A 23,417-nucleotide genomic window follows, 5' to 3' on the forward strand; every position below is an offset into this window, starting at 1 on the left:
TTTACACAGACATACATGAGATTGATGGAGGCTCCCATGAGTTATTAAACTCATTCAGACACTCTACCCACAATGAAACATTCTTATTGTGGGCACGATAAGACAGCTGTAAGTGTGGAGAAGTTGATAAAGCTATCATAATGTCTTTTTAAAATCTTTACCTACAGATCAAAGATGGGGGTTTACCAAAGTGATATCTTTTGTAAGGTTTGTGTACTGGCTTTGCCTATCCTATGTTACATTTAGTTGGTGATGTGCCAGTTCAGAACTGAGTATGAATTGGGTGGTGGAGATTGTCCTAGGGTTTTCAGTAGTGCTGGCCCTACCCAATACAAGTAGAGTTTCTGTTTCCTTTTCCCTTTTGTGGGGGCAGGGATGGAGGCTATTCTTTAAATTCTCCTGAAAGAGAAGTTCCTTGCCCACTGCTTGTGGTAGGAGGTGTGTGAAAGAGCAAGATAAAATAATCCTTCCTCACTTACAGAAGCTTGAGGAAGGTCATTAGGGAGTGGATCAGTTAATCTTCTTTCATCCCTCACTGACACAGGTTGTTCCTGATTGGCTCAGTGTATGTAGCGCCATACAAAACACAACTTCCACCCCCAAAGCTCTGGAGATGATGTGAACGTAAACCTAACCCTTTCACCTTGTATCTCCTTCCCCTTGTGGTCGAAATTGGTAGCTCCAGAGAGACTGGGAGTAGACAAAGTTACTCCCATGTTTCTTTCCTATGAGGTGTTTCAGATGTGGGCCAGTATATGTGCATATTATTGGTTGGGATGTATATGTTCAGGATACTTGGCAGAGATGGATATGTGTGTGTTCATCAGAAGTAGAAAAGTTATTTGCACTATCTCAACAAATTGTAGCTGCATTAGTGAAGACGAACATAACATCATTCTTTTTCTTTTTTGCTGGGGTGAGGGTGGTGTGCTTTCCACATATGAGACAAGTCCAAAAGTAGCCTTTGAAAGGAAGGTCAGTTTTAAAACAACAAAAACATTATGGTGGTAGTCCTAGCCTGTGTTCAGAATGGGAGTACTGAGAGAGACTGCTAGAAAACTGTGTTGGAGGGATCAATCTTGCAAATGGAGAAAACAGAAGTGCCAAATGGCTAGTCTCTCTCCCTGCTCCCACTCCTTAAGAACTCAATATCTCTTGACACATTACCACCTCTGTGATGTGAGGAAAGCAAGCAACTGCATTACTGCCTGAGACACTTCAGCTGCAAGCCTATGAAGACTTGCAGTTGTGAGCCTGACTTGAAAAACCAGTTTTGTACTCTAGTTTTTACAATATATTTTGCTTATACTAACTGTAAACGGGGGGAAATAGAACTTGTGTTGGCACTGAGCAAAGCCTCGGAGAACCATAGCCACCGAACTGGCAATTCTTGATATGCCAGTGGACAAGAGGCTTTCTTTAACAATCTGTTAATTGTTTTGATTACTTTTTCCTCTCTGTTGTGGCTTGTGTGCCTGAATGACTTCTACACTGTGCCTTGTATTCATGAGGAAAGTAGCATCTGGATCTGCATGACAGGACTGCTCTCTGGCCTTTGACCTAGCTTTGCTTCTGGCATTAACTGTTTCAGAGGGCTAATAGTAGGTTTAGTTTGAAGCTGAACCCTTGCTCAGATTGACGCCATTTTCTCATCAGATGGCCCCTTTTGACTAGAAGCAGGGGTGGGGAGGAATGATACTTTTAACAAGCAGGAGAATTGTGATATTCATGTGACTTGATAGCTGACTTCCTTGCTTGAGGTTTCTGTTAGAGTTCTTCAGAACTAGTGATGGGATTTTGCTCAATTCATGGTTTTTTGTTTTACATGCCCTGTTAAATTCTGGAAAAGAAACAATAAAGCTATCTTTATGCCCTGCTGAAAGAGTAGTGGTGCTCATAACTCAGCACAGGTACAAGTATAACACTGAGATTTCTGTTCATAGCTTTTCTTTCAAAATGTTGTTTATGATTTCTTTGAGGCAGTTGGGGAAAACATGTAATTAGGTTGTGATGTGGGTGCTGTGAAGGTAAATTGAATTCCTAAATTCTCAAAAATTCTTCCTAGTACTTAGTAGTATGCCTGGGCAAGCACATTACACCGAAGAAGGTATCTGTTCTCTGGCTTTATTTCATAAACTTAGAGAGTGAAATGCGGGAATATTTGATCCTATTGGGCAGCAGCCTCTTTAGCTGCTCATACAAGGGGAAAGAGGTGACTGCCAGAGCCCCTTCATTCTGCAACCCTCTATCCCACCCCCACCCCTGCAAATGCCCTTGAGGGTCCTCAAACCCTCAAAGACATAGTTCAGGGGCAGTAAAGGGAAGAGAGAGTTGGCAAAAGTTAACTTCTCTTCTCCTCACTCCCCTGTGCAAACCAAACTGGTCTGGATGCTGACTTTCCTGAGCTAATTCCTGGAAAAGGCTAACTGCTACCCATTGATATGGACTGTGTTTAATTGTACCTTTTAAATGATGTTTGTTTCTACAGATGTAAATGTCAAAGTATTGTATGCTCTTGCATTGTATTTCCCATGAATTGTGAGAGGAGGAGGGTCTTCTGAATAATCAATTGCATTGTGATTTGAGGTTTCTTTTTGAGGCAGTTCTGCTTTTGTCATTTTCTTACACATGCCAGGCTTCCTGCTACTTCCCTCTGCTGGATGGAATGTGAAAACAGCTTAATGAGTTACTGGTGAATAAATTGGTGAATCCTTAATAGAATTGCTTTGGGAACTTTCACTGTAAGCTCATTGAGGGTACCTAATGGCTCTTTTAAAAAGGAGGGGAAGCTAAATTGTAACTGGATAACTTTGCTCTTGGGAAGGCTGTTCAGAAAATATTCTTTCTAATGAGAGAGCATTGCCATTAATAACTTCGGCCTACAAAGAGGCGCCTCTGTCTTCATGGTTCCTGATGTATTTTACAATTGTGAAAGTATTCATATAAATTGGTGGGGTTTCCCCGTTGTTACGGGCTGGCTCTGTTAACATACATGTTGCTTGATCTACTTTCCTGCAGGTGCTGCATTTCTACTGTGACACTTGTTCTGTTCCCATCTGCCGGGAATGTACCATGGGACGGCATGTAGGTCACAGCTTTATCTACCTCCAAGATGCCCTGCAGGACTCCAGGACCCTTACCATTCAGCTACTAGCTGATGCTCAACAGGGACGCCAGGCCATTCAGGTAAATGTGCAAATAGCACCAGGGGTTGTTGATACTATGGCTGTTCCTTAAAGGTCCCAGTGGCTGACATATGATCAACTGAGGGGCAGTACTTCCCAGATGATAAGTGAATCGTTTGATAACTACTACTGATGATTAAGCTTTTTAAAATTTTCTGTCCTACAAACCTCTTGCAAACTGCTGAACTGAACTCCCATCACTGGGTGGGCCCGTTTCCTGGTACCACTACTTCTGTCTTCAAAGAAACCCTGCTGTGGGTTTTTGTGTTGTTGTTTTTAAAGTCCTGGTCTTATGGGCTCCATTGTCTTAGAAATAGCTGCATTATAATAGTCTCCTTTACATCTGTATAGCTGATTTTTCTTTTCAGGGTGGGGGAGGAGCATCCTTGAACACTCCTATTCAAATTCATCATGTCTTTAGACAACTAAACTAGTTGAACTGGTGTAGCTCTCCTTGAAATGGGAGCTTGATAGAGAAGTTAGATTTCAACCTGGCATCCAGACTCTTGGCTGTTGCTAAATCTGTAATCTGCCTCAATCTTCTAGCCAGAAGCACTTTTTAATCTTGCACGAGTACTATGGACCTGGAATTTGGTGGGAATTGCCTCCTGGGTCACAACTGCCCATTCTATTCTATAGCTTGAAATTGTATATACGTCAAGGTATGTTGAATGGGGAAAGGTGGACTTTTCTCTGAATAGCACCATCTGCTGGAATGGAAAGTTTTTAAAATGCTTTTAAAAAGCTTTTGGAGGTCTACAAGTTCAGGGAATTTATGCAAATTAAATAAATTTTCCCTCAGGTGAGCAGGGTTTTTGGAAAAGGCAATTTTCAGATGGCTTGAGATGATGCAGCCCATAGCAACCTATTTAAGAATTATAGCAATATCTCTTGCAGGAGTTATCCTCAAATAGTTGTACATCAAGGCAGATTTCACTTCTTGTGTATCTGTTATATACTTTGAAGAATTCCCAGTGACCTACAGATGACAAACTTTGCATACACAAGCCTGCCACTTGAATGCACTATTATTTGTACCAAAATATGCTTGGGGGGAAAGGTTCAAATACTTTTTTTTATATTTTAAGAAGAAATTCTGAATATAATGATATTTTAACTGTTGTTCTCAACAGACTTTTAACAATCAGATCAATAATTAAAATGACATCATGCTCAAGAGAAGCAGAAGATCTTTCTCAATTTAAATTTATCATATATGGTCATTATTTTATTGAATAATGTTTGAAGTTAAAATCCTACTTCGCTTTTGCAAGCACATCAATACAATTCTATTAGATATATTCCTTGAACTTCCCTATAGGTGTAATCTACATAAAATTATAAAATGGCTTTGCTTGGTCAATGCCAGGCCTCACCTACTAGTATAACTTTATGATTTGAAGATCGCTCCCCCTGCCCGCCACAAATAGGAAAGAGAACACTAATCACTGTATCAACTTCCAGTGATGAATCTCAAGCTGCCAGCAAACACAAATGGATGCTGGATACTGAAGGACCACTTAAAGTTACTGTCTGTATAACAGCAGCAACAACAACTATAATAATTTATTTATTACATTTATAAACCACCCCATCCAAAGGCTCTGGGTGGTTCACAACAAATGTAAAAAGACATAAAAACACACACCACTTAAAACACAATGCTAAAAAACATTAAAAACTAATTAAAATACTTAAAAAAATTCTTTACAAACCTTGGAAGGCCTGGCTACACAAGGAAGTTTTTAGGGTCCCAGTCTCCTCCTTGCATTGTGAAACCTGCATTGTGAAACCTTGCCGTTGAAAACCTGGGGTTTTTGTACTTAATCGCTGGCATCTCCAAGCAGGCCTGGGAAACATTCCTGCCTGAAATCCTGGAGAGCTGTTGCCAGTCTGTGCTGACAATACTGATCTTGATGGACCAGTAATCTAACTCTGTATAAGCAGCTTCCTCAGTTCCTAAGGTTTGCTTAAGACAACCTAGTGAGTATGTGGCAGATAGAAGATTTGAATTAAGGGCTGCCCGATTCGTAGCTCGGTCTCTTAACCACTATATTCAGAAGGACAATGTGGAATAGTGGACCTTAAACTTCAGCATTTAAATAATGCTTCAGATGTTCAGCAACATCTGGAGCACCCTCACCCCCATTTGAGAACGACTGCTCTATGAGATACATAGGCATGTAGTCCAGCCCAAAGCAAGTTTCTCACAGAACACGTTTACACATGATGTCCCTAGACATAACTTAGGAATAAGTAATGGGGGATTTTACACTCCAAAACAAAGTCTTGACCCCAGTTCATACACTGTACACAACCAGGAGTCTCTTCCCTATGAGAGGCCCTAGCATAATGTCTGGTCCAGTGCTTTGTCTTTGCATGGGACACTGCCAGGCAAGTAAAGTCCCATATATGTATTTAAAAAAGAATAAGGAACTGGTCCCGTGGAGTCCAAATTTAGCTAGTGATGAGGCACTTGCAGCCTCATCTTGCAGAACCATCTTTAGCATTGTGTGGCTGTGAGAGTCTCCCCTCCAGTAACTGTGTGACCTAGTTTTATATATGCAGCAAAATGAAGTGGTAATACTTTTCCTGGACTTGCACTACTTGTAAGCTTTGTAAGTTTGAAAGCTAACCGGTAAAAATGCCTCCATATAGAAGTGTGTGTCTACCCACAATTTGGGTAGAAAGCTAGGCTGAATCCTTCCCTTCTTGCACACTTAGCTTCTCTACATGCAAGGAGGTGTGATTGTTGGCATGGTTTGCATGAAAACATTAAAATATACAGCTCTTTGTCTGAAGTGGGTACAGTCTAGGAGAAGTTTTTCCACTGACTGTTGTGTGAATTAACTGTGCCTGCCCTGAAATAGGACTGGAAGAACAGCCATCTTAAGTCACAATGGTCAGATCTTTGCATTTGTAGTGTTGCTTCTATTGAAGCATATGAATGAAGAGGCTTCAGGGACAACAGTTTGTTTGAAAAAGCACCTGAGAACATTTTGTAACTCTTCTCAGGATGGAGCCTTTTAAAAAGAGAGCCTTGATCCTTTACAGGGATGGGGTGGGTTTCCTCTCTCTTTTGCATTTGGGTCAGTGCTTGGTTGTTCAATGGATTCCTTCTGGTTATGGCTGTTGATAAAGAAATATTAAATGAACATGCCATATGGGCATGCCAAACATCTGCAAGAAAAGGAGCAAATTTTTGCATGCTGGAGGGGTTGTGGACGATTCTTGCTCTTTCTGCAACTGCTAAGATTTCATGGAGATCTTATCACCCTCATTCATTACAAAACTGCAGCTCTCACAATGTAAACAGATACGCTGCTGCCCCAGTAAATCATGCTCTGGAAATCTCTCTCCTCAACAATGGGAGCCTCAAGGGTATGAATTTGTATGGTTTTCAACCCCCACTTCTACTCAGGTGACAACTTGAGGCTATTGGAGTTACTGTTGTCTTTAATCCCTTCCTTTTAATCACTTTCCCTCAGGTGAATTCTGCTTATCTCACTGTGTTAACCATGCTTACTCATAAATCTGAACCTTATATTTTAAATAAAATTAGGATTAGGGTACAAATGTCAGCATTCATCCATCTTTGGCCCTGATGTCATGATAAAGTTACTAGTCATAATTGTTCGATCATACAGAGTGAAGTTTATCATGAATGTGAGATCTTTCAAGTGGTGCTAGAACAAATCTGGAGGGATGCCCTCAACCCCTGTCTGTGGGGTCCCCAGTGGTATCTGGTGGGCCACTGTGTGAAACAGGATGCTGGACTAGATGGGCCTTGAGCCTGATCCAGCAGGGCTGTTCTTATGTTCTGAAGGTTTTGCTAGGTTCATTATAAGCTGCATGGTTGATAGTGCTCCCCATATGTGTGCAGGGTTCACTTCGCTGTGTGTGTTTTAAGTGGGGAGCTGACAACAAGAAAGCCTTGTTGTATGCACTTGGGGTATCTCTGCTAGATTGCAACAATGCAGTGTGTCTGTGGCTGCAGACCTTATAGAGGAAACACTGACATTTTGCTGTTGGCAAAGTGCTGTGACCCAAGTGCTGTAAATAACTTGGGAGAGACTGGAAAAAATGTAGATAAAAGGCTTTTCAATAATGGTCTGTGCTCACCCTGACAATGAAGAGCGGGGGGAAAGGCAGGGGGTTGGGGTGAGATGCAGCTGCAGAATTGCCACAGTCCAGCAGAGCGGCTCCAAGTACGCATAACAGTGTTTTCTTAACAACTATGAGGAGTGTTGTATTAAACAGTCACTGCTTTACCCAAAGGGTTTGTTTTTCCATTGCTGAGTGCTGTCTCTCTTTTAGACTACAGCATAGGAAAGGAAGGGATTAAAGACAACAGTAACTCCATGAGCCTCGAGTTCTTCTCATTGCTGTCTTCCCATCAGACTGGAGCAAGGATTGTTGTGGGGTGTTTTCAGGGGAAATAATATATGGCAGGTATACCGACTTGAAGCTCTTCAGCAGGGCTGTAGCTATAACTGAACAAGGTGGGGCAAATATCCAAGGGGGCCTTGAGGGATGGGGGGCACTGCATGGGGAGTGTGCTCTTTTTATTTTATGTATATCCCACTCTTTCTCCAAGGAGCCCAGAATGGTGTACATGGTTATGTTTCTCCCTTGAAGTAGGAGGTCATGGCTCACATAGGGTTAACTTCTACTCCTTCGCTCCCAATAGACAGGAAATTTCAGGTATTTTCAGATAGCTGGAATTCATCCCCTTCTCCGAGCATACTCAGGTCCCAGTCCCCAGTTCCTCCCTGTCTTTGCTCCTGATCAGACTACACCTGGGCTCCTGCCCAATTTTAACCTTCCTTTATATTTCCCTTACTTAGTGAGCCTTTTAAACAAACTTCTGGAATGGATCTCTCACAAGCAGGGGATACTTTAGCAGGTTCCCTATCGGAGAGTGCGGAGTGGGGGTGGGGATAAAAGCAAGGTGGGGCAAAAGAAGGCCATTAAACAGTGCCGCCATATTTTCTCTGCCCCACATGGCCCAGAGAGGAAAAATAAACACCCAAAGAAAAAGGAGGGAAAGATAAACAAGGGACTCAACCCCCTGCTCTGCGGCAAAGCGAAAGGATTTTGATACAGCCTGCTTGCAGTGATTCACTGCAGCAGCCTGGGGGTCAGTGGGTGCACGTGGCTAGTGGGTCAGCAGGGGGGAGCGGGGTTGTGCTCTCCCTTGCCCCCAACCCCAATTCCACCCAGCTGGGCAGCCTCACCGGGACACACAAAATGGGGGAATCTGGCTTATCTCCCCCCCCCCCCGCTGGACTCTCCCAGCCCTGCATGACCCTTATTGGTGGAAATTCCGGCAAAAGTTCATGCCTTTCTCCGCTACAGGCAGGCCTCACTGCCTCACATCACCCAGGCCTGCCAACAGCTGTGTTGCCGGTGGTGACGGCAGCAGTGACCAGAGCTCAGACCCCATCGCAAGCTAACGCCGCCGTGCTACCACATTGAGGCGACGCAACCCCACCTTCTCTTTCTTCGCCGGATGCCGCACTGCAAGCAGGGATGGGGACATGCTGCCCCACCGCTCAGCTGGGCCGCAGCGCTGACAAGCAGGGACAGGGACACACTCCTCTCCGCCCCACCGCTCAGCTATTCTGCAGCGCTGCCTCTGCCAGGCAGGGACAGGGACGCACTCCATGCCGGCCTGCCACTCAGCTGGCCTGCAGCGCTGACACTCCCAACACCGGCGGCCGTAGACCGTGCCGCACCACAGCCACAGTCAGGCCGCATTCCGCTGCCGCCTTTTCTGACCACCACAGCAGTTGGCCCAGTCCCTGAAACATGGCCGAGAAGCCCAGCTCAAGTGAAGGGGGAAGCAGGGTGTGCCATTCAGGCGGCCCACAACACTCTGCCAGCAGCAGTGATGGAGCGGCAGACCTTGGGCACAGTGCCATTTGTGGGCCATAGCCCAGGTTTGGCATCCACTCCCCCAAACAAGGAGCTGGCGCTTGGGCGAAGCCTCTGGGCTCCTCACCCATGCCACCGATATTCTGGCACATACCAGAACATGTGAGGAGACAGCACAAAGGGAAGGATTGTCATGGCGCTTGCTTAATGAGCGCCTTGACATGCTACTGTGTTCAGCGGCCGATGAGCAGGTGACTAGACTGTGCCAGGAACAGGAAGCCCTAGATCATGTGGATGATGGGCCAAGTGGCATACGGGACACAGAGGCTACCGAACAGGGGCAATAGCCTGAATTGATAATCCTGGATCTTCACCCGGTAAGTGGCATGTGCGGAGATACGGACTTCCCGTGGGACATGTCCCAATGGGTGCAGGACAAAATGTCAAGAGAATTGAGAGCAAGCGCCAGAGGACTCTCTCATTCTGTTAAAGAGATGGTAGCCAACGAGATGAGACAATTTACAGGGGCCAATCCAGGCACATCGCCTCAGGCCATGGCTAGCCACACATGACCCAGATCTTTTTCTACCTCTTCTGACAGCAGCCCTGAAAAGGCAGCATCCTATAGGCTCTGCACTAGGGTAAGGCATCACCACTCATCAGCAGATGCATACATCGATGCACCTGAGACCAACCACCCCCGTACCAGTGGGAGGAGGGAAGTGTGTGCTTCTGCGCCAGTCACTGAAAGAACTACAGGCAGTCACACCACAGGGGTGGCACTAGAGTTGGGATCTATCCCAGGGGAGCCCAGTGGGGACAATGCCTCCGATAAAGAAGGGGAACTCTCCAAAGAGGAGGCCCCTCAGAACCCAAGTCCAATTCTGAGGTTCTTCTTCCAGGAAGCCTATGAGGTTATTTTACCAAAGGCCATGAGAGTCATTAATGCAGGAGCCCCTTCGTCTGAAACACGAGGCCACAGGGCAACTCTCAAACAACTCTCAAAGGATGTTTCCCCCACCACTAGACACCATCAACCAGTGGTGCCCTTTCCACCCCTCTTCTACAACACTATGTGGACTGAATGGGATAACCCCGCCTCCAGTAAACATGCAGGTTCATTTCCTAAGATAATCTATATACTACCCAAGGAGGTTATGGCAGAGCTTGCAGTACCAAAGGTGGACACACCTGTGGTGGCCCTGGTCTCTGGGGCAATCATGGATGGAGATGAACAGCTCAGAGGGCCAGAGGACAGGGAAGCAGGCACTCTCCTGTGCAAGGCCCACGAGGCATTGGCCACCTCCATTCAGGCCTCAGCCTCCACATCCATCTTTGCCTGTGTTTCAGTATTGTGGGTCAAGGACCGCCTTACCAAGATAGATCCCTGACAAACTGTACTTTGGAAGGGTCTGAATAAACTGGCAAAGGCAGCTGCCTTTCATGGCAGATGCAAGTCTAGATTCCATCCAAGCATCCTCTAGGACTATGGCAGTTAATGTGGGTTCTGCACACGGCCCTGTGGCTTAAGAACTGGCAGGCGGATGCTAAGTCCAAAGCCAATTTGGCGTCCAACTCCCTTCAAAGGGAGCACTCTTTTTGGGGAGGCACTGGACACGGTACTGGTGGAGACATAAGATAAGAAGGCCATGCCTTCAGGATGCAAGGAAGCATGTAGACACTTCCGCAATAACTGATATTCCTTTTGTTCCTCTAAGCAGGGTCCTCAATTTCAGGACCAGCAATCAAATGCTTCCAAGGATGACACCAGTGGGGGACCAACAACCAGTGGAACCAGAAAAGCAGATCAGATTTCCGTCGGCCACAATACCCCGCCTTCCAGACAGGAGGCCAGCCTAACCGGAAACAAACCTGACTATCCACCAGTAGGGGCCAGGTTGTAGTACTTCGCCTCCAGGTGGGCGAGGTCTGCACAAGACAAATGGGTACTAAACACACTGGGGTTGGAATATTGCCTGGAGTTCACCACACTGCCATGCAACCAGGTCATCATCTTTCCAAAGTCCAGGGACTAAAACAAACCCCGCTGGATGAAGCAGGCTATAGACCACCTGCTTCAGATCCAGACCATAGAGCCGGTGCCATCAACTGAATTATGTCGTGGCGTCTACTCAATTTTGTTCTTGATACCCAAGAGAAACGTGACATGTGTGGTCTTGAACCTCAGGCAGTTAAACCACTTCATTTGGAAGAGGCACGTCCACATGGAGTCCCTCCATTCCATCAGGGAGGCTGTTGCCCCGGGCAATTTCCTAGCATCTATAGACCTGATGGAGGCTTATATCCACATACCCATCTTCCCTGCCCACAGAAGTTACCTCAGATTCTGCTACAACCAGAAACACTTCCAATACAAGGCCCTACCCTTTGGACTTTCTTCGGCCCCAAGTGTCTTCACCAAGGTTCTGGCAGCCTTGGTGGGTCACATGAGGATGGAGGGACTCCAGGTCCATGCTTACCTAGACAATATTTTGATTCTAGCACAATTCCTCCAGCAGGTGGAGGCGGACATTCTAAGGGTCCAGCAGCTGCTCCAGTCACACGGGTTTCTGGGGAATGAGACCAAGAGCCACCTCCGGCCATTAGGGATGTGCGGAACTAGCCGGGTGGTCCACTGGTTCAGTTCACGGGTTCGTGATCGAACTGAACACCCCCCCCCCGCCGGTTCCACCGGGTCCGGTCCGGCAGGTCCGCAAACTTAAATCCTCCCCCCTAAAAAGTAAAAGTATGTCTCTGTAGCCCCTTCAGGGGTCTTGGTGTAGCGGTAGGTCCACATGGGTTCCTTCTCCCCCCGCCGGCCTTCTTCATCACCACTGTGACCGCGTAACTGTAGCCTTTTTGGCCCTTTTGGGCCTCCGTAAAAGCGAGCAGCTGCCATTTTGGTGGCTGCCGCGCATGCACAAATGCCCTCTGTGAGGCCATGGCCATTTGTGCATGCACATTTGCGCATGTGCGGCGTCAACCAAAATGGTGGCCACTTGCTTTTACGGAGGCCTGAAAGGGCCAAAAAGGCTATGGCTACCCGGCCGCGGTGGTGATGAAGGCTGGCGGTGGGGGGGGAGAGGGAACCTGCGCGGACCCCCCACGGCTACACCAAGTCCCCAAAGGGGCTACAGGTACATATTTTTACTTTTTAGATTTTTTTTTTAAAGTTCGCAGACCGATCCGGGACCAGACTGGCAGGTGGTGTCGATGGGGGCCAGACCGAACTGGCTGGTTCCATTCGAGGTTGATCTGGCTTGAACCGAACTGGGCCAGACGGTTCCGTGCACACCCCTACCGGCCATCCAATACGTTATTGCACCTGGGGCCTGGTTTGACACCAGAGCCGTGACCATATCCCTCCCCCCAGACAGGAGGGAAAAGATCCACAGCTAGATCCAACTGCTCCTGTGTCAGTCACGGGTAGAGGTCATGACACTGGCACACCTTCTGGGATCTATGATTGCATGCATAGAGTGTCTGCCATGGGCAAAGTGGCACGCATGCCCATTACAGTGAGTGCTGCTGCCATACCAGAACGAAATCATGAACCACATCAGTCGGAAGGTCCCTCTGTTGCTAGAATTGCGGCAGTCCCTCCTCTGGTGGCTGTGCCCAGCGGTGACAAGAGGAAATCCCCTGAGGGAGCCCGACAGGGTCACGATCGCTACGGATGCCAGCCTGACCGGCTGGGGGACACATCGCAGGGAGCAGATGACACAAGGTCTCTGGTCCCCAGTGGAGGCCTCCCACAGCATCAATTGGCTAGAACTAAGAGCCAGGACAAAAGCGAGGGCGGTCACGAGGTTACAACTAAGCAAAACAGAGGGAAAGGAACCCACCCCTGACTAAAGCGAGAATGTATTAAGAGATCATATATTACAATAAAACTGAAAATATATACTAATGACCAATGAGAAAAGGGTAAGAAAATAAATAGCTAAACCATGAGAGACAACTCATGAAACATAATTGATAATGGTTAAACATGAATAATGGTCAAATCCATCTAGTGGAGATACTCCTAAACAAGGCAAATGTGGGGCTGCTGAAGAACTGAATGAGGTAGGCAGGGCTCTAAGCTGACTGTCCTTAACTGGCTAACATCAACAAAAATAGCTGGGGGGAAAGCCAAGAAATACATGAAGAGCTCAAAAACTGGAAAAATGAAGTAAATAGCCTCAAACCTGTAAACATCTATGAAAATCAAAAAGCAAAAAACAAGAAACGATGAAAAACATAAACATAAACCATAAACCAGTTGCCAAGGAGAGATGCAAAGAACAAGTGAAACCAGTAACAGCCAGTACTGAGGGACAAGAGGAAAGTAATGTCTGAGCACGGCTGCCAGATGATATTGTAAGTGGTGTAGTCTCAATAACATCCGTGCAGAGGTTAAGAAATGCAAGTACCAAAAATGAGTCCAGTTGTGAACGTTGCCTCAGTAGAATGTAAGTTCCATAAATCTCAGCCTCAGCCTCCACATGCCATTGTAGATAAATGCAACTTTCATATGTCGAAATATGTATGTCCAGTCAGGTACGGATATTCAAACAAGCCGTTCCGTAAATTAGCTTCATCAGCTTCTCAGGCTGATCAAAGCCTATCTGTACTTTCAAGACCCTTGTCTCATTGGTCATTAGTATATATTTTCAGTTGTTTGATTGTAATATATGATCTCTTAATACATTCTCACTTTAGTCATGGGTGGGTTCCTTTTCCTCTTTTTTGCTTAGAACTAAGAGCCATCAGGCTGGCACTAGCCCGTTTCTCCTACCGCCTGCAGGGGAAACATGTTTTGGTGAGAACCAACAACATGATAGCCAAGGCCCATGTGAATCAACAAGGGGGGACCAGATCCAGATCCCTGATAGAGATGTGCACTGAACCGGGGTGGTTCGAAGGCGGCTGAGATCTCCCTTTAAGAGCGAGGGGAGGGTGCACTTACCTCTTCTGCTGCTTTCCCCCCACCGGCGTCAGTTTTTTTAAAAGCCCATCGGGACGGCAGCATAGCTCCCTGCCGCCCCATTGCTCGCATCTTCTGGATATGACTGGAAGTCATATGACACCTGTGCATGCCGGCACGGATATGCGCACGTCACACACACACACACACACACACACACACACACACACACATACACATGCTCGCGCCCGTGACTCCCAATCATATCTGGAAGACGAAAATGGGGCGGCAGAGAGGTATGCTGCTGCACGATGGGCTTTTAAAAAAACCAACGCCGGGGGCGGTGGGAGGGGTAAGTGCACCCTCCCCCCACTCGTAAAGGGAGACCACTGCCTTCGAACCAGTTGAACCGCTGGTTCTTTGAACCACTTCAGAGACCCATAAAGGGCCTCCTAACCGGTTCCATGAACATCCCTAATCTCTGATGGAGGAGGCCAATGCCCTTTTCCAATGGGCAGACGGCATCTGGCCTTGATCAAGGTGGAACACTTTATTTTATTTTATTTTATTTTATTTTTTACATTTTATATCCCGCTCTTCCTCCAAGGAGCCCAGAACGCTGTACCACATGCTTAAGTTTCCCCTCACAACAACCCTGTGAAGTAGGTTAGGCTGAGAGAGAAGTGTCTGGCCCAGAGTCACCCAGCTAGTATCATGGCTGAATGGGGAGTTGAACTCGGGTCTCCCCAGTCCTAGTCCAGCACTCTAACCACTACACCACGCTGGCTCTTATACCACTTGAGCAGCACATCCAATGTCCGGGCAGACTGGCTCAGTCACCAGACAGTGGATCCGTCAGAGTAGGCTCTCCATCCTGAGGTATATACAGATACAGATACAGCACTACCTGGAGTCGCCTCAGGTGGATCTGTTTGCATCCCCTGTGAACAACAAACTACTCCTTCTTCATGCAATTCCTCCACCACCTTGCAGAAGGCATAGATGCGTTCAACTCTCCATGGCCGCAGAGCCTCCTATATGCCTCCCCCCCCGTAAGCCTCATTCCAAGGTTGTTGGCAAGACTTCAAGAGAGAAGGGCACAGGTCATTTTAGTGGCCCCATTCTGGCCAATTCGCCCATGGTTTGCCGACCTTGTGCTCCTCTCTGTCGCAGCCCCAATGCCACTGCCACAACGGCTGGACCTTCTTTCCCAAGGGACATTGCTTCACCCAGACCCAGCATGGTTACAACTACATGCCTTGAGTTTGAGCACGCACAATTAGCAGAGAAACGCTATTCCAGGACGGTGCAACACATGATCCTGGCTGTTAGGCGGCAAAGCACCAATAGGATTTCCCAAACGACCTAGGCCACCTTCCCCAGATGGGCAAGGCTTAGACCAAGGTTTGAGGCCCAATACTCTTAAGATGACAGGCCTCTGCCCTAGCTTCGGTCCTGAAGTTGAGGAAGGCCGGGGGCCCAACACACTCCACCCTCAACCATCTCGTTTCTTGCAGGGAGCTACCAATATCGCTCCACCACCAATTCATCATTTCCCTTCATGGAACCTCAATAAAGTCCTGAATGCCCTCACATGGGCCCCGTTTGAACCGCTCTCTTCCATTCCACTTAAGTATCTGTCATACAAGGTCCTATTTCTAGTTGCGATCACTTCGGCATGCAGGGTGTCGTAATAATAATAATAATAATAATAATAATAATAATTAATAACAGAAAAGCAACAAGAACTAAAGCAAAAAATAACTGAGCACATGAACCAAACAACCACCAGGGTTCGACTTCCAGCTCTAAAAACAGTTGCCAAAAAACAACTTGCTCAGGTATTAAAAGATGTCAATGCTGCACTTGCAGAAATAACAACAAATAATTTGCAAGAAACAAACCAACTAATGTACAGTGCAGCAACAATAACAACACGAGCTCGGATATAAGATCAGTGGACCTGTCAAAAAAGAAAGCAGTACATCACCTAAATGGAATATTAGATTAGAAAATGAAATTGCCAGGCTCAGATCAGATGCTAGTAAATTGAAAGATATGAAAGACAAGAAGCTGAAGAATGAAAACACCAAACAGTATCTGATCCAAAAATACCACCTAGATTCAAGGAAAATTAGAGAAGTCCTGGTAATAATAAAGCAGCAAATAACAGCAGTGTCAAAGAAGATTAGCAGATATGAAGCCAGAATTACACAACACAGGCAGAATCTCCAATTCCAGTTGAATCAGAGACGTTTCTACCAAAGCATAGAAGGAGAAACTGCAAGAAATGTAGAAACCCCAAATAAAGAAGAAACAGTGCAATTCTGGGGAAAATTATGGGACAATCCAATAGATTATAATAAAAAAGCAGGCTGGATGAAAGAGGTCAAAAAATGTAACCAACAAATGCAAGATCTAATAATAACACCAGAATTAATAAGTGAAAGAGCAAAGAAAATTAAAAATTGGACTGCGCCAGGCGACGATGAACTGCATGGCTTTTGGCTTAAAACACCTAACAAGCCTTCATAAACAACTATCAAAACAGTTCAATCACATTTTGCAAGGAGGTGATATTGAACAATGGCTAACAACTGGGAAAACTCATCTCATCATGAAAGACCCAGCAAAAGGTGCAGTTCCAAGTAATTATAGACCGATCACCTGCCTGCCAACCATGTTCAAATTATTAACTGGAATAATAGCAGATGAAGTCATGCAACACTTATTAATTAACAAATAACTTCCAGTTGAACAGAAAGGAAATTGCCCAAACACCAGAGGCACAAAAGACCAGCTGCTGATTGACAAAATGATTTTATAAAATTGCAAGAGAAGAAAAACAAATCTAAGTGTTGCATGGATTGACTACAAGAAAGCCTTCGATTCATTGCCTCACACATGGACACCAAAATGTTTAGAAACAACTGGTGTCAGCAAAAACATTCAGATATTTATTAAAAAAACAATGAGCATGTGGCGTACACAGTTAACAATCAATGGCGAGACACTTGGACAGGTTAGCATTAGAAGAGGCATTTTTCAAGGGGACTCACTATCCCCTCTGTTGTTTGTAATCGCCATGACCCCACTTTCACAAATACTAAACAAAACAGGCCTCGGATACCAAACATCTAAAACATCAAGTAAAACCAACCATCTGCTGTACATGGACGATCTGAAGTTGTATGGAAAGTCCCAGTCAGAAATCGAATCACTGCTAAACACTGTCCGTATATTCAGTAGCGATATAGTAATGGAGTATGGACTAGACAAGTGTGCTGCATTAATAACTAAAAGAGGAAAAATAACAAAAACAGAAGGAATAGAACTACCCAATGGAAGCAACATCAAGAACCTGGAAGAGAAAGAACATTACAAATACTTGGGCATTCTCCAGGCTGATAACATTGCACACACTGAAGTTAAAAGAAAAATTGGAAGTGAATACATCAGGAGAGTTAGAAAAATCCTAAAATCCAAACTCAATGGCAGGAACACCATACAAGCCATAAACACCTGGGCTATACCTGTTATCAGATACACTGCAGGAATAATAGACTGGACCCAGGCAGAGCTAGAAACGCTAGATCGTAAGACCAGGAAAATCATGACCATCAATCATGCTCTGCACCCCCGCAGTGATGTAGATAGGCTATACCTCCCTCGCAGCTCAGGTGGAAGAGGAATGCTGCAAGTCCATCAAACAGTAGAGGAGAAGAAAAGAAGCCTTGAAGAATATATAAGGGACAGTGAAGAAAATGCACTTAAAATGGTCAAGAACGAGAAACTATTCAACACCAATGAAACAAAGCAGGCCTACAAGAAAGAACAAGTCAAGAACGGAGCAGAAAAATGGAGAAATAAGCCCCTGCGTGGTCAATATTTGCACAATATAAGCAGAAAATCAGACATCACCAAGACCTGGCAATGGCTTAAGAATGGCAACTTGGAAGAAAGAAACAGAGGGTTTAATACTGGCTGCACAAAAACAGGCACTAAGAGCAAAAGTAGAAAAATCCACAACAAACAGCAAGTGCCGCCTTTGTAAAGAAGCAGATGAAACAGTGGACCACCTAATCAGCTGTTGTAAAAAGATCGCACAGACTGACTACAAACAAAGGCATGACAAGGTAGCAGGGATGATACACTGGAACATCTGCAAAAAATACAAGCTACCTGTAGCCAAGAATTGGTGGGACCATAAAATTGAAAAAGTTGAAGAAAATGAAGATGTAAAAATATTATGCGACTTCCGACTATAAACAGACAAACATCTGCCACACAATACACCAGATATAACTGTAGTGGAGAAGAAAGAAAAACAAGTGAAAATAATCGACATAGCAATACCAGGGGATAGCAGAATAGAAGAAAAAGAAATAGAAAAAATCACCAAATACAAAGATCTACAAATTGAAATTGAAAGGCTGTGGCAGAAAAAGACCAAAATAATCCCAGTGGTAATTGGTGCCCTGGGTGCAGTTCCGAAAGACCTTGAAGAGCACCTCAACACCATAGGGGCCACAGAAATCACCATCAGCCAATTACAAAAAGCAGCTTCACTGGGAACAGCCTATATTCTGCGACAATATCTATAACAACAGCAACAACATTGACAATAAAATTCAGCCATCCTAGGTCCTTGGGAAGGACTCGATGTCTGGATAAAACAAACCAGTCAATAACACCTGTCTGACTGTGTAAATAAATAATAATAGATTGAAATTGAAAGGCTGTGGCAGAAAAAGACCCAAATAATCCCAGTGGTAATTGGCGCCCTGGGTGCAGTTCCAAAAGACCTTGAAGAGCACCTCAACACCATAGGGGCCACAGAAATCACCATCAGCCAATTACAAAAAGCAGCTTCACTGGGAACAGCCTATATTCTGTGACGATATCTATAATAACACCAACAACATTGATAATAAAATTCTGGCATCCCAGGTCCTTGGGAAGGACTCGATGTCTGGATAAAACAAACCAGTCAATAACACCTGTCTGACTGTGTAAAATAATAATAATAATAATAATTATTATTTATTTATTTATCTATCTATCTATCTATCTATTTATTTATTTATTGTTTACACAGACAGACAGGTGTTATTGACTGGTTTGTTGTTATTATTATATTTTATATCCTGCTCTTCCTCCAAGGAGCCCAGAGTGGTGTACTACATACTTAAGTTTCTGCTCACAACAACGCTGTGAAGTAGGTTAGGCTGAGAGAGAAGTGACTGTCCCAGAGTCACCCAGCAAGTATCGTGGCTGAATGGGGATTTGAACTTGGGTCTCCCTGCTCCTAGTTCAGCATTCTAACCACTATACCACACTGGCTCTCTCGATACAAAAGGACCTCTGCATTTTTCAGCCCGATGCAGTGGTTCTAAAAACTGATCCAACCTTTGTCCCAAAAATAAACTCAGTTTTTCACTGGTTGCAGGCAGTAGTTTTAACCTCCTTTTGTCTGAAGCCCAAACACCCACAAGAACGCTGTTGGCATTCCCTCGATGTTTGCAGAGCCCTACACACCTACATTCGAAGGACAAAGGACTTAAGGCGGTTTGAGGCCCTCTTTGTGTCCTTCCACGCTACTCCCTGGGTGCTAAGGCCTCCAAAGTGACCCTAGTGGGTTGGCTTAGGGCATGTATCTCCACAGCCTACCGGGCCCTGTCACTTCAAGTTCTCCAAGGCATCACAGCACCCTCTACCAGCAGTGCAGCCACCTTGGCGGCTTTCACAGCACAAGCACCACTGGGGGAAATCTGCTGCGTGGCCATGTGGTCTTCCATTTCCCCCTTTCTCAAGCATTACAAAATTAATTCATTTGTCACAGAGCAGGCGGCCTTCGGGTGCATGGTGCTCCAGCAGATGGCACAGAACTGATCCACTCCACCTCCTCCAAGAATCCATAACTGATTGGGTAGATCCCTGTGTGAGCCGTGACCTCCTACTTTGAGGGAGAAAGAAACATTGGACCTACCGTGAAGGGTTCTTTTTCCTCTGAAGTAGGAGGTCACACGGCCCACTTATGGATCAGGGACTAGCTTAGTGTCAGGCCACGCCTCTCTGCTTAATTTACTCTGGCGCCGCCCTTTTGGACTACCCTGACTAATACCTCGGGACTCGCTGCCCTCTGCCCTACACCAGTCCTTTGTATGCTAACTATCCGGTTTCCACAACGCTATGGAATTCTACAGCCAAGTCATGAAACGCAACAGTTGGAACTGGGGAATTGGACCTGAGCATGCTGGGAGAAGGGGACAGATTCCAGCTACTGGAAAATACCTGAGATGTCCTGTCTATTGGGAGCAAAGGAGTAGAAGTTAACCCTATGTGAGCTGTGACCTCCTACTTCAGAGGAGAAAGAGCCCTTCATGGTAGGTCCAATGTTTCTTTCTCCCCACAACAACCCTGTGAGGGAGGTTAGTCTGAGAGATACATGACTGGCCCAGATTCACCCAGTGAGTTTCTTGGCTGAATGGGGATTTGAACTCGGGTCTCTCCAGTCCTAGTCCAACACTCTAAACACTATACCACACTGGCTCCAGGCATAGGAGCGTGAGATAAGGCATGCTAAGGAGACAGGTCGGGAAGCAGGGGTTCATCTCCGTGTCCTTGCTGCACCCGTGTCTCTAACTGTTGTTGGACTACAACTCCTATCACTCCCTGCTGCAAAGCCTTCTATAGGCAACTTTCATTTCATCCAATAGCTGTTATGTTTATAGGGATATGATCACAGCCATTGGATGATGTTTCTGTTGCGAGGGAATAAGAGGAAACACAGCTCCCAGAAGTGTATGTGCTGGTTCTTGCCCCCCAGGGTATGTGAGGTGCGGGGTTGAGTGTGCTCAGTTACACAAAAGGGCCCTATTGAAGCCTGAACAGCATGCTTCTTCATGGCCTCTGGATTCCCCCTCCCCCCCCCCACTGCCAGGACAGACATATCTGTTAGCCTTTTATGTTTGAAGGATTTGAAACACACCTACTGTGGTTACATGAAGTTGTTTCTAGAGGTGGAAGGGAAGTGTGCTAGTAATTTTTCCCAGGGGAGGAGTAAAACATGTCTTTGATTTGCTCATGTTCTAGTTGGATTTATCCCCACACTTTTCTCAAGCCTTTCTCTTCAATATAACTGTTATAGCCACTTGTTGGTAAAAGAGGCACTCTGCTGATGCTCAGATGTTATGTTCCTGTGCCTGAACTACGAATCGGGTTCTGGTTCTAAGCCCTGACTAAAAATTAGTACTTGGGTTAGCTGTGAGGAGAAGAAGGAAACAAAAGCAAAACACTGATGCTACAGATGGCGCAGCAGGGAAATGATTTGACTAGCAAGCCAGAGGTTGCTGGTTCAAATCCCCACTGGTGTGTTTCCCAGACCATGGGAAACACCTATATCAGGCAGCAGTGATATAGGAAGATGCTGAAAGGCATCATCTCATACTGCGCAGGAGATGGCAATAGGAAACCCCTCCTGTATTCTGCCAAAGACAACCACAGGGTTTTGTGGTCACCAGGCGTCAACACAAACTTGATGGCACACTTTACCTTTTAGAGGTGAAATATTTAGTATATGGCAGATTGAATTGAGCTGTAGTTAACCTAATTCCCTTCTGTGGTGTGAAAAGATTATATGCCAGTTCTTTGTAGAGAGCTGTTCAGAACAGACTTTCTGTACATAACTTAAATCAACACTTGGTGGAATTTTGACTTGCACCTTAGCTACATTTTGAGTTGGTTGCCCATGAGCTAATTGGGGTAAAAGGCCTGGCCTCTAAAATACACAGTTTTGTTCCCAAAATATAACAGAAGGGGAAACTCTTAGATGACCTTAAAAAAAAAAAAGAAAATTGGAGACTGAGATCTGGGACAACAAACTACATGGTTGAATGGTTTTCTGTATGGGGCTATGCAGTTTCAATTTCTGTAACTTGAGAGAGCTTTTTAAATGTATGCAAGTTGATTGTGTCTAGTAAAGTAAAAGTAAAGTTGTGCCATTGAGTCAGTGTCAAATCCTGGCAACCACAGAGCCCTGTGGTTGTCTTTTGGTATAATACGGGATGGGTTTACCATTGCTATCTCCTGCGCAGTATGAGAATGACACCTTTCAGCATCTTCCTGTATTGCTGCTGCCCAATATAGGTGTTTCCCATAGTCTGGAAACATACCAGCGATTCGAACCAGCAACCTCTTGCACACTAGACAAGTTACTTCCCGCTGTGCCATTAGGTGGCTCGATTGTGCCTAGTATCCAACCAAAATTCAAAGCATCTATTGCCCAAGAGTGCATAATAATACAAAGAGAGTGGGAAAAGGAGGATATTTGTAGATTGTCTGTGGCCATGGGGAACATATAGCCAATAAACCTTCAACAACACAATCCCGCCCCCCGCCCCTGACATGCCTAATGCATTATAGGGTATCACATAATCAAAACATTCTCATTACTAGCCAACCCGCATAGAGCATCTGTGCAGTCTTTGGGGCTGACTGTTGCCTTCTCCCTCCTGCCCGACTCTCCCTCCCTCCCTTCTGCCCCACACTCTTGCCCCCTCCCTTCCCTCCCACCCCACTCTCTCTTGCCCTCTCTCCCCCTCCCACCCCCCTCTCTCACCTTCCTGCCCCAGTCTCCTGCCCTCCCTCCCTCCCCTCCCCCTGCTCCTTTCTCCTGTTCTCCCCTCCCTCTTGCCCTCCCCTTCCCCCTCCCTCTTGCCCTTCTCCCTTCCCTCTTGCCCTCCCCTTCCCCCTCCCTCTTGGCCTCTCCCTGCATTTTTTAAAGCTCTACTTACTGGGTCGCCACCACCGCTCCTCCTCCTGGGCGGCGAACAGGAAAGTCCCGCTGCCCGGTTCCCTCTCATGGGCTCCTGGCCTCGGCGGCCGGCCCCAGCACCACCTGGCCGTGAGCCGCCTCTGCGGCCTGGCCTGCCGCTGGGCCAAGTGCCACCTTTGTGGCTGGGCCCGCCACGCCAAGTGCCCCCTCCGCGGCCTGCCGGGCCCGCTGCTGCTGCTTGCCAGTCTTTGCGGCTGGCCACCTCTCCCCCCACCCCCACCTTCTGTCCCAGTATCGGGGGCCCCCCGCCGCCGCCTCGGCCCTCAGCCAGGCCCGGCCTGCCGGCCGCCTCACCAGCTCAGCCTGGCCTGCCAGCCGCCTCACCACCTTGGCCCGGCCTGCCGGCCGCACGGCTGTGCCCACCGCTGCCACCCACACGGCTGTGCCCGCCGCCGCCACCCACACGGCTGTGCCCGCCGCCGCCGCCACCCGTCGCCAGGCCCTGCCCGCCAGCGACCAATTCTTCTCTCTCCTGAGTGCGCCAGCCAATCAGCTAGGCTGACGGGATGCACATTCCATGGCACACCCAGGAGAAATATATGTATAGATTGGCAACAACAACCAGACCTGATCTCCTTGGCAGTATGGTATAATAGAATTTTGGGATACT

General features: G+C 46.4%; 1 protein-coding gene across 1 annotated transcript in view; it reads left to right on the top strand.

Moving 5' to 3' along the window:
* TRIM71 (tripartite motif containing 71) overlaps nt 1–23,417 on the top strand; it is an 85,687-nt gene that overhangs the window by 51,277 nt on the left and 10,993 nt on the right. The window contains exon 2 of the mRNA XM_053263874.1: nt 3,019–3,186. Coding sequence (XP_053119849.1) covers nt 3,019–3,186 — 168 coding nt within the window. The remainder of the gene's footprint in view (nt 1–3,018; nt 3,187–23,417) is intronic.

The sequence above is a fragment of the Hemicordylus capensis genome, chromosome 6 (genome assembly GCF_027244095.1).
Source record: "Hemicordylus capensis ecotype Gifberg chromosome 6, rHemCap1.1.pri, whole genome shotgun sequence".
NCBI classification, from domain to species: Eukaryota; Metazoa; Chordata; class Lepidosauria; order Squamata; family Cordylidae; genus Hemicordylus; species Hemicordylus capensis.